General features: G+C 37.7%; 1 protein-coding gene across 2 annotated transcripts in view; it reads left to right on the top strand.

Moving 5' to 3' along the window:
- CNTNAP5 (contactin associated protein family member 5) overlaps nt 1-15,793 on the top strand; it is a gene marked incomplete at both ends in the record, with an annotated part of 875,910 nt that overhangs the window by 704,120 nt on the left and 155,997 nt on the right. For both annotated transcript variants that reach the window (XM_079710301.1, XM_079710300.1), the window contains one exon: nt 10,861-11,017. In XM_079710301.1, coding sequence (XP_079566427.1) covers nt 10,861-11,017 — 157 coding nt within the window. The remainder of the gene's footprint in view (nt 1-10,860; nt 11,018-15,793) is intronic.

Below are 15,793 nucleotides of genomic sequence, written 5' to 3'. Positions count from 1 at the left end.
AAGCAGTCTTTTAAATGGCATATTCCTGTTTGGAAACCAAAATTACCACTTTCATATATTTTTTGATTATAGAATATCTTTCAGAATAATTAAATGACCTTTGTGGGCACTCGTGGAGAAAAAAAAAAAAAAAAAAAAAATCTTGAAGGCAGGAAACTCATAGCCTCACTTTATTTTTTGTTATGTACCCTGCAAATAACCATAAACAGGAGAGTGGTTAATAAATATTATTCAGATTTGGGGATGTGAAATAGGAGACACAGGCATGAAATCCTATTTTTATTACTATCATTATGCTGATGATCCTCTGGCCACTTCTCTCTGGTCTGTGTAATTGCAAAGTTCTTCATATTTTACTCATCACAAAAGCTGCTCTGTGCCCATTCTTCTTATGCTGCTGCCTTACACTGTTTCCAAACCTTCCTAATGAGTATGATCTGTGAGCTCCATCGACTTTCTCTCTGTGCCTTGTTCAGGCCTCTAACGAATATGAGACTTACAGCCATCAGTTATGTTTCAAGTACAGAAATAAATGAATAAGGGTTTGTTGTTTGTTCATTAACACTGTGCAAGGCAAGATCACTTCGTCTCCTTCATGATCTCTTTGATGAATTTGCTCACCTATTATAATTTGGAAAACCTTGATTCATGTAGATATTTATGTAAAGCATTCCAGCTAGGTCTTTCATTTTTCTTCTCTTCTTATCTTTTTTTTTTTTTTTTTTTTAACATAACCAGGTAATGTCTACCAACCGTCATTGATAGAATGTCATGGACAGAGTTGTGATAAATTATTCTTGTATCTGTGATTGTGTTTATGTGTTTAAAAAAGAAGAAATAGAGAGTTATTGTTGGAGGTGAATCAAAGGAAAAAAGAAGGAATGAGAGAAGTGAAAACAATTGGGGGAAGGGAGAGAGGGACATAAGTGAGAGACGAGAGGGAAAGAGGGAAGGAAGATGGAAAGAGGGGAGAGAGAGAAAGAGTAAGAGTGAGGGGGGGAGAGAGAGAGACAGAGAATGAAAAAAAAAAAAAAAAGAAAAAGGAGAACCAGAGAGAGGAGGAAAGAAGAAATTAAAAAGAAGATTCAGGCAAGAAAGGGCATGGCGGGGTATATGTGTTTATTTCTAACTTTCTGCAATTTACATGGAATCTGTATTAGTTGATTAAACAATAGGAGTGTCTTACATAAGCATTCTCAACCTCTGTTACATGTTTTTCACACAAAAGAATCCCACAAAATATGCCATCGTCAGGAAGAATTTACAATATGGTTGAAAGTCTCATGCTATAAACCCTAGTGGGTTAGTTGTTGCCTTGGCAAATGGTAACAAAGACTTAGAGGTGGTTTATCAACATGAACGATCACAATGTCATTTTGATTAGCAATGCAACATTTACTTCTTTCTCACTTTAACACAGTTATTGATTTATTGAGTGCCTTATTTCATGAAAGTTTAGGAGCTATTGGGGAATATGGATGTGTGAATACCTCTGTCTGCCTATTTTATGTACGTACTCATAGGATAATGAGTGATAAATATCCTTCATGCTTTGTGAGGAAGTATTGGAAAATACTGATGTGTCCACCAAACAACCCAGGAAAGAATGCAGGACTGGGGAATCTAGACTTTTTAGACATTTGTGTATAAGTAACAGATGAAATATCTATGAAGGACAAAGAAAAATATTTCATATCACCAAGGGCCAGGGCCACCAAAAGGTTGTGAGTGGGAAGGATCCTGGTAAAAACAAGAGGATGGATGAGTGGAGAGACCAATGAGTAGACACAGAGAGGAATGGGATGGATAGAGGACAAAGTTCATCATCTTCCTATCAAAACAGATGAAAAGTGAGCATGGGAGACATTTGACACAAGAAGTGGGACAGGGTAACATTTTTTTCTTTCTTTTTTGAGTCAGAGTAGAGGAAAATGAAGAGAACTTGAACTGGCCCTCCCTAATCTTTCCAAAATATGAAACAGAGTTTGCTAAAGAAAATGAACTGCAGTGGGTTGGGGATGTGGGTTAGAGAAAGATGGATAACTTTGGGAGATACTTCTTTGGGGGGTGGGTAGAGAAAGAAGGATAACTGGAGATGGTTCTCTGGGGGAACTTCTAGGGAATTCATTAGACAATTAGCAGCATCAAGTGTACACTAACCACTTTTCTATTAGTCTAAGACAAAACAGAAGAAATTAGTTCATAAAAATTTCAGTGATCTTTTCCTCAGTTACAAGTTAAATTTAATCTTTGTTATATATTTTATTCATCTTCTCCTACCATGATATCTTTCTTTAACAGAAGCGAATATAATCTAATGCACATGTTTTGATAATGGAATTAAATCTGAAACTAAGCTTACTCGTACTTAGCAATCTGCAGTGTCATTGAATAAGAATTTTTTTTTTAATAAAAGGGAGTATTTGAACATTTTTGAATAAGGTTCGAACCTTCTAACCGGTAATTCTAAAATTTTAGTGTGCAACATTTCAGCATCACTTTGTATGATAGAAATGGAGAATTTGAAGCTTCACTCACTGCGTGTCTGGGAAAAGATGCTGTGAACCCGTGCTCTTACAAAAACGCCAGATTATTTTGATTAAAGTCAGACAGAAACAACATTTTGAGAAACATTGATCTAAGATTTCTAGAGGGAAATTTCAATAGGTTCCTTATTATTTGATGGCCTATCACTTCCTTAGGTATCTGTTAAGCAAAGTTATAGGAATTCAGGCAAATAAGTCTTAGAAACAATGGTAATCATTGGAACATTTGTGTTTGCAGGTATTTTTGTTTCATTGATCCTTAGGTAAATAATAAATAGACCAATATAATTGGGGAGATAATGCAGTTGGAAATATTCCCAAGATATTGGGAATGCATACTCAGTAAGGCCCTGTGGTTTTACCAATAAAATAATTATTTAATGCATATTCATAATTTCAACTCAAGACCAATTTCTGTGAATAAATACCATCCTGTTTCTATTTATCATAGGACTAGATTTCATAAGATACAATAAAAATATTATTGTGGGGTTTGGACCCACAAGATCTACATTCAAGTTTTCCTATCTGTGTGATCTTGGAAACTTATCCTGCTTTAGCTTCAATTTATCTGTAAAATAAAAATGAAAAACTTCACAGAGCTGTTAGGAGGGTTGAATGGCATAACTTGTTTTGAATCTAATGGTATGAAAATCCAACTTTCTTCCACTGGTTGGAAAACAGAAAAGGAAGGTATACTCAAAAAAGGGATGAATTTGGAGTTTTCTCCAGAACTGTACTCTTCACTAAACTTTAGCCTTTTTTTCCTCTTGACTTCCTACACGTTGTTTAAAATTAAACCTCAAATTTATTTTATTCTAACTTGCGTTAAAGGTAATATTTAACATTTTTTTCTCATTTACTACATTGTGAGGGTCCTAATGGCAGGGTTTATATCTGTTCTGTTTTTTATACTCTAACCAGGCAAGTGTCTTGTCCAGATACTTTATGTCATTTTGTTAAATACACAAATGAAGTGGTACGTGGACACCTTTATGTATGGTGATCTCATTCTATGCCACATTTATAGTAAGCACTTGTTTGAAGCCTTGATAGGTGTCATTCCCTGGGCCTATCACTAAAGTGACCAAAAAAAAAAAAAATACTTGATGTCTTCAATGATGGCATAAAATGCCAACTGTGAATACACCTCTATAAAGACTAAAGGCTGCATAACCATATACGATCCTGAAACAATTTTTTAAATGTCATCTGTGTGAAATCCTTCTGTACTGATGTTTCTTTATCTTGGCATTTAGTCACTTGTTGATTTACCAAAGAAGTATTTAATTCTTAGCACAAACCAGGAACATTCTACATGCTGGGGATATAGTCATGAACAAGACTTAAAAGCCCTTTCTCCAACTCTAATGACAAACGAGAACCATGTTAAACAAACAAACAGCAACAAACAAACAAAGTGTGATTTCAGGTGGTCCTAAGTATTCCTAAGAAAATAATGGAGTGACTTTGGAGTAATGTAAATAAGGTCAACAGGGAAGAGATGAGCTTTAATTTCAAGATCCAATGATACAAGACAATCAGGCACTGTAAAAACCCATGAGAAGTTGGATTTGGGCAGAGACAGTAAACCCAGAAGAGCATCTGTGAGGGCCTGGGGCACAGCCAGTACAGCTGGAGCCAGGGAGGAAATAAGGCTGAAAAGTGCAGGAACCAGACATATGGGACCTTAGGGGCCACAGGAAGATGCTTGAGTTTTATTCTTGTATTGAGCTAATATCAGAGAACTTTTTAAAAATTGAAGTATAGTTGATTTACAATGTTGTGTTAGTTTCAGGTGTACAGCAAAGTGATTCAGTTATATATATTCTTCAGATTCTTTTCCCTTATCGGTTATTACAAAATGTTGAGTATAGTTCCCTGTGCTATACAGCAGGTCCTTGTTGTTTGTTTTGTACACAGGAGTGTATATATGTTAATCCCAAACTCCTAATTTATCTCTCCACCCGCTTCCCTTGGTAACCAGTATGGAGGTTCCTTAAAATACTAAAAATAGAATTACCATATGGTCCAGCAATCCCACTCCTGTGCATATATCTGGAGAAAACTATAATTCAAAAAGATACATACACCACTATGTTCATAGCAGCACTGTTCACAATAGCCAAGACATGGAAACAACCTAAATGTCCATGGACAGATGAATGGATAAAGAAGATGTGGTACATATATACAATGGAATATTACTCAGTCATAAAAAAGAATGAAATATGCCATTTGTAGCAGCAAGGATGGACCTAGAGATTGTTATACTAAGTGAAGTAAGTCAGACAGAGAAAGACAAATATCACATGATATCGCTTATACGTGGAATCTAAAAAATGATGCAAATGAACTTAATTACAAAACAGAAATAGACCCACAGACATAGAATACTGGAGGATTTTAGTCAGAGAGATAAATCATCTGAATTAGACTTTAGAAGTCCCTGTTTCCTGCTGTAAGAATACCTTTTAGGGGATGGAACAACAGTGGGGGCAGGGATTTCACTGTTGAGTCTGTTGTAATCACCTACAAGTGATCACTGTGCTTTGGCATGGGTCTGTCATTGACTAGCCAAGCGACCTTGGACAAGTATTGTATCCTTAGCTGTAAAATGAGATAAAAGTATTTACCTCACAGTGTTGTTGTGGAGATTGATCAAACTAGGGTATAAAAAGTGCATATAACTTCCTGGAATGTTTTAAATGCTCAATAAATGCTGGATTTTTTAAAAATTAGGATTACTAGTTAAACACAGACACATGAGCCTTAATACACAGATTGATTGCAATTCTCTATTTCTCTGATTGTGTGTAGACATTAGGTATTTTACTTTTCTAAATTTGTTTCCCATTCATTAATTGTTTACTATATTAATCAGTATAGGTTAACTATACTATAGGTATACTATGGTAATAAATAAGCCCCACTCCAAGTCCATGGGTCTTAACACAATGAAGATTTCTTTCTTCTCACATTACTTTGATGTGGTTACAGGAATCCCCCTCCATTCTTATCACCCCACATCTGGAAACTACTGCTTTCAAGTCGGTCCTCTCAGAGAAATTGTGGAATAAACTAAAGGTCTTATTCCCATTCTACAGTGTTCATTTAGTATTATCAGTTCCCACAAATTTATAATAATTGTCATTTTCTCTAGCTGGTCATTTTTCCCTGCAAGGCTCACATTATCTCTTTGTTTTGGGCACATTAAAAAGTCAGAAAGTCTGTGAGTCTTTGGGAAGGTGGGTGTTCAGGACATGAGGGCTTCAGGGACCCAGATCCTTGAGTCCAGATTTGCCTTCAGCGACTGTGTGACTTTGAACAAGTCATTTAACCTTGCTAGGATTCTTCATTACAGCTCTTCCAATAAAATATACTATCAAATGCAAATTATTATTATATTATCCTACAAAAAATTAAAACAATGCAAATAGAATCATTTAACTTCATCATTTTGTCTACCTCTTTGCCTAACCATGAAGGATCCCTGTGGTGCATTCTAGCGAGGTTTGTTCAGTACAGGTTGAAATGACCTCATCAAAGTGATTTTTATCATTTGTTTTGAGAGGCGGTATCATTAATCTTTTATGCAACCCCCTCCTTTTTGGGCTTACTTCAGTTAAATAGGCAGGGAGAAGAGAATGTTGAACAACATTATAAAAATGTTAATTCCTAATGTCACTGACTAGCTCTTAATCACGCTATTAGACATATGTTCTGATTTAATGATCCTAATCAGCATGCAGTCAGACCAAGATTGACTTTGATGAATGTCTAACATTATTTTGTGATATGGAAGAGGTTGTTTTTCTTGTTGTCTAAACTTTTCCTTAGAAATTACATTCTATTTGGAAAGAAAGAGAATGTAAAATACTCTCTTTGGTTTCCAGAATCTTCTTTCCTAAACCAGCATCTTGATGACTTGTGTTTTGATCATACAATGAAATATTTGGGTGCAGTCATCTGTAATTATTTGTCCTTACAACTTTGGTGGCTCCTTCCTCTTATTTTTAAGATCAAAATACTTAACTACAGTCAATGAGATAAGATATCTTTAGAATGTGCAAAAATCTCATTATTTCAAACCGTTGCTTCCTAACAATGCTGTAGTGAAAATCGGATCCTCTTTCCTTGTGCCTCTTACTTGTACCCTTTTCCCTGGTGGCACCATTTGCTGAAGTCCTTCTCAACACAAAGCCTCCAATCAAATGTCACCATTTCCATGAAATTAAAATCATTTCCATAAACCATTTCTCAGGCATCTTGGACAAAATTCATAGCTTCTTCTTCTGGACTTTCCTAGCACTTTATTAACTTCTATATTTTGACCCTAATCTCATTCTGACTTACATTTCTTTTAGCTGTGTATACGTCCTTCTTCCTTAAATGTTATGAACTCCCTTGGGGCAGTGATAGTCTATTAAAATTTGTATAGCTAGGATATCTCCCCGCGACCTTCACACAGCATAGAATTAAGCAATAATTGAATGGAATGATTATATACATGTATATATATATAATATAATATACACCCATAATTATATCATTTCATTTAATCACATAGTTTTATAAATCATACATATACATATATGTATGCATGTATAGGTTTTATAAATCCTATATATACATATGTGTGTATGTATGTGTGTGTGTGTGTATATATATATATATATATATACACACACGCACACACATATATATATATATATATATATATATATATGTATATATATATATATATATATGGCTTTGAATCTTGCATCACCTATAGGTGGAGGCTGTGACAGGTGACAGTCAATGATCAGCCATGGGAATAGTTTCTCCAAAGTTCTATGCAGAATTTCTAAAGGAATACATGGGTGGGAGCACTGAGCCAGGAAGAGCACAGCCAGGACCATGAGCACGGGGGAAACTGCTCTCTAAATTTCAGGAAGATCCAAGCACCATATTTGAAGGGGACAAATGTGGTGTGAGAGTCCGGGTTACCCTGCAAATAACTGGGACTTTAGTTGGGACGGACTCAGAGTGAACACAGATTGGGCTCAAGTAAAGGGATATGCGGGGGTAACGAAGGGTCTTCCTAAGGGACTGCTAAAATGTCATCTCTGACTGCTTACATTTATGGGCCAAAAGATAGATAAGTAGTTGAGCCAAAAAGAATTGGCGTTTCTCTTTATTTTCCTCATTCACCGATGTCTCTTTATTTATGTTTCCAACCAAACTGCAGTTGAAAGCAGGACTGTCCTTGATCACTGTGTTTTACTTCCTTAGAATCCCTACAGAATTTTTGTATGTGGTTGATGTTTGCTTTGTGTTTTATCAGTGATTGCCACAGTAATGCTATACTGCCAGTTGCCACGCACTGTGGCATACAGTGTTCAGGACTTATTCTCATGCTCGCAGGTCTGAGCGTCAGGCAGGATGGCTGTGCTCCATGTGCCACATCCTGAGGTCCACCAGGAGAGTCTGTGACCATCTGGATTGTGTTCTCCTATGATGTCAGACGTGCTCCCCAGGAGCAGTGGAAACATGCATGCCTCTTAAGGTCTAGACTGAGCTGACATGCCATCACTTCAGTCCGTGTTCCAGCGGGGAAAGCAAGTAGCAAGACCAAGACATCAGTGGGGCGGGGATATTTCCTACTCCCATGAGCCCACTATAACACATGCAGGAAATCCAATTTCTCCAGTGTCCAAAATTTGGAGAAAGGGTGCCGATTCTCTTCCTGACTACACCATCAGAGTCATGAATGAAAACGAATCAGTCACCCTTTTTGATCGTCAGTTTCTTCAGTTGTTATGTTCCAGCTCATACTCCGTGGGGGAATAAACACAAACCTGGGACATCTAAGAGGAAAATTCTGCTGTAACCCTCCTGCTCTCAAATATATGTGTGTGTTTCTTCTTTATTCTCTATATTTCCTTTTCTTTCTTCTTGCTCATTGATATTCAATCAGTCAAAACGGTTTGCAACTTTTATACTAATTGTCAGACATGAGGAGGGGACCCCAAGCCTCAGTGACACAAGGCACTGGTAGATTCGAAACAAAACAAAGTGTTGAGCAGCTAGTGGCACTTCTAGGGATTTAAGGCACCAAATAAGAATTGGTAAAACTACTGGAAGACAACATTTGCACCAGAGTGTACACGAATTGGTTGTTCAGAATTGAAATCATTGATAATAATGCTATTAATAAGATCACGACTTTGATTCAGCCTATAAACAAAAATAATTCATGATGACATTGAATTTCACCATGTGATCAGGATTCTCGATTATGGAGGAGAGGTCTGGGCAGTGCCAGGAGGGAAAAGTGGAGAGATTTCTTCCCATATCTTGTGCCCAAAGCCAACATTAGCAAACATCTGAGCACAAAATGGTTTACCCTTGTGTTACCTGGACTCACACACTGGGACGATCCACCTAAGCTTACCTCAGTCCTGAAAGTGCTTTTTGTTCTAAGTAAACCCACCAGACCTCTAGGCCACTTGAGTATGGATTATCTGAACTAGTGGTTAGAGAGAAAGCAATTCATTTGAACTAGTGTCCAATGATTTACAGCTGTTTGGAAATGGGTTAAATGGATTTGTACCGTTTAGAATTATTCTTTAAAAAGAAGATACTAGTGAACAGACATCTCTAACTGGAATTCTAATTTAAAAGCTAATAAAGGGACTTGAAACGTTTTAGACAGTGTGAAGAGTAGTATTTTGGGGTGAGTATAGTCCTTCAGGCTGTCTGCCCCCTGACTCAACACCCCTAAGATACTTTTGTGTTTCTTAGTATTTGTTTTATCTTCTTCTCATTACTTACAGGTTCTTGGAAAACCCAGATTGTCATTCTCTTCCTACTTGCCTCAGTGACTTCCATAAGGATGTTAGTAATGAATGCAATTCAGAGAAAGTTGTTGCTATTTGTATACATGAATAATTTGTAAATTATATGTTTGTACATCAGGAGTTGTATATCAAATCACATCTTGACTAGGCAGAATTCCAACCCAGTGCCATCCTCAGACAAAAGTTACTATTCTACTTTAAAATGATAAATCATGAAACATGGCTGTCAATAACTATTTCTTTCATTTTTAAAAAATAAACACATATTAAGTGCCTGTTGTATGCCAAACAGAAACAGACCAGTGGTTTCCAAAGAGGACCTAAGCCTTACCCCATTCAGCCTAAGGGTGTATAACACTTCTATCTCTGCCTACATCTGTTGTTTTGGATATCTTATCACCTTCTGGATAATAATTTTTATCTACTTAAATATTCCCAATTATACAAGATAACTTCAACAGATTTTACTAAACTAAACTTTGCAAAGAAAAAAAAAATTGAAAATTGACAAGGACAAGACTCAAAAATAGTTCTTTGTTAACTACATAAACCAGAAATTAGAGGTTGCATCCTAGCTTTGTATGGGTTAAATATGACATACAGAGGGGTTTCATTGGCCTATGCCGTGTTGACCTTCATAATATTTCTTTTGCCCAAATCTTTGAACTTCAAATATTGTGACTTCTCTTTAAAAAATTCAAAAGATATGGTAACCCTGGCATTAATCTTTGTCATGACAGAAATCAGTGTGGGGCAAGACAGGGTCACCCTGTCCTCTGAGCCAACACTCTCCCCCTCACCTTCATGTCCACCCCTCCCCACAGTCTACCAGAAACTGAGGACTAAGGTCGGGCTAATACTGGCCCCCATGCTACTATTTATCCTTTTGTAGTTTTAAAAGGAAATTAATTTTTGTATCTATATGTTCAATATTTTTGGTCTAAGGTCTAGCCCAGTTTACTCAATTGTGATGCCTGCCTGATTTGGTTAGCAGTTGAGCTTGTGACCCTGAGTCTAAACATTGTGATTAATCAATATTCTATTAGAGAAACGCTTTTCATGAAAGTGTTGTTTACATGAGCACATGTATATAGATATCTCTCTATGTGTGTATATATATAGAGAGAGAGATAAAGAAAAGGAAGGAAGGGAGGGAGGAAGGAAGGAAGAAAGAAAAAGAAGGAAAAAGGAAGGAAGGAAGGAAGAAAGAAAGAAAGAAAAAAGGAAAGAAAGGAGAGAGAACAGAAGGGAAGGAGAAAGAACAGAAGGGAAAAGAGGAAGGAAAGAAGGGAGGGAGGGAGGGATATATATACATTGTACATATGTATGCACATATGTGTATATATATGTGCATACATATGTATAATGTATATATATCCTTCGAGACATTTTCATCTCAGTTTCTGTGACATCCTCTGTGCTATTTCAGGCTTGCCCCACTCTGACTTGTGAAGCATCTTGTCTTTCAGATGGAACCCCATTGACCTGGTGGATCGGACGGTCCAATGAAAGACACCCCTACTGGGGAGGCGCCCCTCCCGGAGTTCAGCAGTGTGACTGTGGTCTAGACGAGAGCTGCCTGGACATTCGACACTTTTGCAATTGTGACGCTGACAAGGACGAATGGTAATGGGTGTCCTGATCCCTCTGCACTCGTGGAGGAAGCCCACGAAGGGATGGATAAAATGTCCCCTAAGATAAAAGAGAATGGATGAGAGATTCATTATGAACTAGGGCTCCTGAATAACGGTGATTATTTTAACTTTGGAAACTTCTAGTCCTCGTACTTTCAGGGCTATTGCTGAAATGTGTAACATAAAGCATGTTGTCACACCATCACCCCTTTATATTCTGAACATTCAATTTTCAACAGGAGAATGAGATGTAATATTTAGCTTTGCGATTTAGTCAGCATTTCTTTAATGTGTAGAATATAGGCTTTGGGAGAAGGTGTGGGAGATAAGGATGTGTAATTATACAGACTATTTCTTTATTCTCCCATTGTCCTACTGATGATCCAGTCACTGGCCTGCCCTATTATTGCCACTAAATATAGAGAAAGTAAAATTTATATTTATTAAACACCTATTTGATCCTCATAACATGCTATTAATTCTTATTTTGTATTTTTTTTGTATTTTTTATTGAAGTATAATTGATTTACAATATGTTAGTTTCAGGTGCACAGCACAGTGATATTCAGTTTCTTTTCCCTTATAGATTATTACAAGATATTGAGCATATATCTTGTAATAATCTATAAGCATATATCTTGTAATGATCATATATTTCCTGTGTTATACAGTAGGTCCTTTTTTATGATTTTTTAAAAATTTGTATTGGAGTATACTTGTTTACAATGTTGTGTTACTTTCAGGTGTACAGCAAAGTGATGCAGTTATACATATACATATATCTATTGTTTTTCAGGTTCTTTTCCCATTTTGGTTATTATAGAATATTGAGTAGAGTTCCCTGTGCTATACAATAGGTCCTAGTTGACTGTCTATTTTATATATAGTAGTGTGCATATGTTAATCCCAACCTCCTAATTTATCCCTCCCCTCCCTTTTCTCCTTTGGTGAACATAAATTTGACAGAGAAAACAAACCTATTAATATTTCATAATTTTCTCACTTTTGAATCTTAAGGTAGAGGAATGTAGATTACAGAGAGGTTAAATACTTTTCTCAATTTTTCACACGTCTATTAAGAGGTGGATCCAGAATTTGAATTCATGTATAGCTGAGGCCAGACTGTCTCTTCCTCCAACACAGCAAGTTACTTTTGTAGATAAAGTTTAGTTTTAGTTCTCATGGCCATCACATGTAGTTTTCCTTTGCCCTCCAGGTCAACTGCTTATTTTTTTTTTTTTACTGTATTGATTATGAAAATATGCACAGAACATTTCCAACCCACTTTTGTTTTGACTGAATTTAAGACATTCTTTGGTTTTGGCTTTGTAATTGTACTTGCTTCATCAAATGCTGCTCAAGTATAGTTAAGAATTCCTATGTCAACCTGCTCTCAACCTAGTGGAAATGGCTTTTAAGTACTTTCCCTTCACTGTTTAAATTGATAACAGCAGGAGTGTTTCACATAAAATTTTAGGTCCACTAGAAGCCTCAGTTCAGTGAGGAAAAGACCAAGAACGTGGTTCTATCAGGTTACACTAGATGGACCACAGCTTCAGAATGTTGTAGGGCTGCTTGGGCCCCAAGTCATGTGACCTGAGTCTGATCTCAGGGAGACAGCAGTGAGCAGTCTTGAAACAGGATCTTAGTTCCCTGCCTAGGAATTGAACTTGAGTAGCCTGGATGAAAACTAGGAATCCTAGCCACCAGTCCACCAGGCGCTAGAGACTAGGAGCAAAATTGCCCTGGCTCTTGCCCTCATTTGAAAGCAAGACTGTTTCAAGGAGGCAAAAACTGCAGAAACAGGTACAAAGTTTATTCTTAGAAACACAGCATAGCATGTGGGAGAGCACACAGGGAAGCAGTTTATTTAGACAGAAGCAAAACAGGAATACACACCCAGGGAGAAAGGGTGTGGGCATTCTCCCTAATGAAGAGGGCCACAGTAACAACGTGGTTAAGTCTTTTATGTAGAGGCAGTTCTTCCGGATCTTTGTTCTCCTCTGGCCAATTATTTTGCTTCTTTTCCCACATCCGACCTGTCTTAGAGCCCTTCCCAATATGCGTGCACATCTTTTTGCCAAGATGGATTCCAGCGTGGAGGCCTTTGGGAGCTTTGACAACACCTACTATGGGATGGCGCCCCCTCCCTTTTTGATCCCAGAGGAGCCTCCCTGCACATGTGCCGTTGGGGAGGTCTCCTTGACCTCAGGAGTGATAGATGTGGCCCTCCTATCTCTTTACTCCAGGAGAGCTCAGCTCCTGCCATTAACTTGGTCCTTGGAGTGTTAGGGAAAACAGAGCTCCAATTTACTCTGTTTGACAAACTCCCCAGCTGCTCAGCCCAGGGGCCCAGCTATCTTCTACCTCAGGTCCTTTCTCCTAACATCGCGATCTTCACAGGGCTCAAATCAGATGCAGTTGACTGGACTTCTCCATTCTGTGTGCTCTCACTCTACCCTGCAGAGCCCTCTATCACATCTTGGAGGCCTACAAACCAAAAACAACTCTTGTTCTGTTTGGAGACTGTGTCTTTCTTAACATTATATCCCTGAAGACCTACTCTTTGTAGAGTAGAAGATGATGGTAGTTAACTGAATAGATGAATGTAGAAGACGTTTGAGGAGGAGGAAGGATCCCAAAATGGCATCTACAAGCTTGAGAGATGTGTGGAAAGGCTAAATGGTTGTGTGGCCAGGAAAACATAGTCAAAATCCTCTGCAACCAGCAGTTTAGATTTGCTCAGTTTATTTTGATTTTTTAATTTCCCTTCACCATGCTGACATTAGAAATGTATAGATTTATAGACTTACATGGAAACGTTCATTTTATTCTGTCTAATCAGAGAAGTTGGTAAGGGGGGTAGAAAATAAAGAGTTATTGAACAGGGGAAGTATTTCTCCTAACTGCCTTCAATTCTCACTCGCTTGTTGGCTAAATTCTTGATCTTTGCTCACTGTTGCCTTTCCTTTGATGAAACTCTTTGCCTACCAAAGGCTGCCTCAGTGCCTTCCCTTCCTAGAGTACAAATGACCATGCCTGGGCTTAATTTAAGGAACACTGAGGAGAAGGGCTGGAGAATCACATCATATCACTTAAAAGTGGAAAATTAGACCATCATATTGAAATGCTGCTACTCTCTCTTCTCCAAGACTTCCCACTGATCATCTCTTCTACTCTGATTCCAGCCTCTCCCTCCTTTGACCTTCTTACTCATTCACTCACCTTTGAACCCCTCCTATTGACTTCATCATTGAGGTTGTGCTCAGAGAAACTTTTCCTCAACTCTGGTGCTGTCATACCTCTTCCAACATGGCTTATTGCATATTTCATAAGCCTTTGCTCTTCCTTTAGAGCCGGGGGAAAGCCTCATCATGTGCCACTTTCTGTGGCCAGCAACCTTTTATTTAATTTTAGATGTAGGTTTTGTTCAACAATCAACCTACGAAGGATCAAGAGAAATGATCTGAACTTCCCTTTGTAAAGATGCCGACTTTACCCATGGCTGTCCTAGAGTTATATTGAATATCTCATATATATATATATATATATATATATATATATATATATATATATATATATATATATATATATATATATATATAATACAGGGTATAGTATATAAAATACTAAGAACATTTCAGTGTATGATTGTTAAGTGACAATGATGTTTCCTAGGAGTTGCAATATAGTAAACTGCTATCTACTAAATACTATACAAGCCTAAAAAGTCAGTTTTCTGATTCACTTTACCAATCCAGGTGAGATCAGGAATTTCCTTCTATCCTTCTCATGAGGGAGCAGATTCTGATTGAACTCTTCTAGATTTCACTGTATTAGGACAAGTCATAACCTGTCATAAACGATTCTGGAAAATAATTTATTATAGAGGCAACTGTACGTACTATTCCAGCTGACATTTACTCAAATATCACATGTCTAATGAGTGCCTACTCTGTGCAGTCAGGCAGTCTGCTGTGCAGAGAAAGTCAAGGGCATTACAATCCCTGCCCTTGAGGAACTTACAGGACAGTGGAAAAGAAAAGGCTAGTTATTTAGCAGTAAATGTAACAGTGTGATGACTTCAGTTATAGACAGAAGCACACATGTGCTTCTTGGTCAACCTGGGGTGCCCATGGGCTGGGATAGTTCGATTTCAAGGAAAAGTGTAGTTAAGATCTGAAGGATCAGAAGAAGTGAGCTAAAGTTACTTTAGTACAAGTAGGTGCTGCCATGTATTCAGACACGGAAATGTGAAATAATATAAAAATCACTACTTCCCCAAAATATAAGTATCTTTGTGTAGTTTTTGCACAGTTTTCATGTGGGGAACTTATAGGAGATGTAGGCAGGGAAGAAGGTCAAATCCAGATCACAAAGCTTCTTTTTTTTTTTTTTTTTTTTTTTTTTTTTGCGGTACGTGGGCCTCTCACTGTTGTGGCCTCTCCCATTGCGGAGCACAGGCTCTGGACGCACATGCTCAGCAGCCATGGCTCACAGGCCCAGCCGCTCCGCGGCATGTGGGATCTTCCCAGACCCGGGCACGAACTCGTGTCCCCTGCATCGGCAGGCGGACTCTCAACCACTGCACCACCAGGGAAGCCCACGAAGCTTCTTGTATGTGAAATAGCAATGAGAGAGCTTTTCTTTGTCTGTAACAGGGGTTGTGGACATAGAACATACATTCAGAGTGAAACACAGCAGAGCCTTGTGGAAATGCATTCATTATTTAAATATTCAATTCTATTATTTACTACAGAAAGGTAAA

The sequence above is a fragment of the Hyperoodon ampullatus genome (genome assembly GCF_949752795.1).
Source record: "Hyperoodon ampullatus genome assembly, chromosome: 8".
In the NCBI taxonomy this organism is placed as follows: domain Eukaryota; kingdom Metazoa; phylum Chordata; class Mammalia; order Artiodactyla; family Ziphiidae; genus Hyperoodon; species Hyperoodon ampullatus.
Note: the sequence above shows the minus strand (reverse complement) of the source record. Positions and strands in the feature narration are given on the sequence as shown.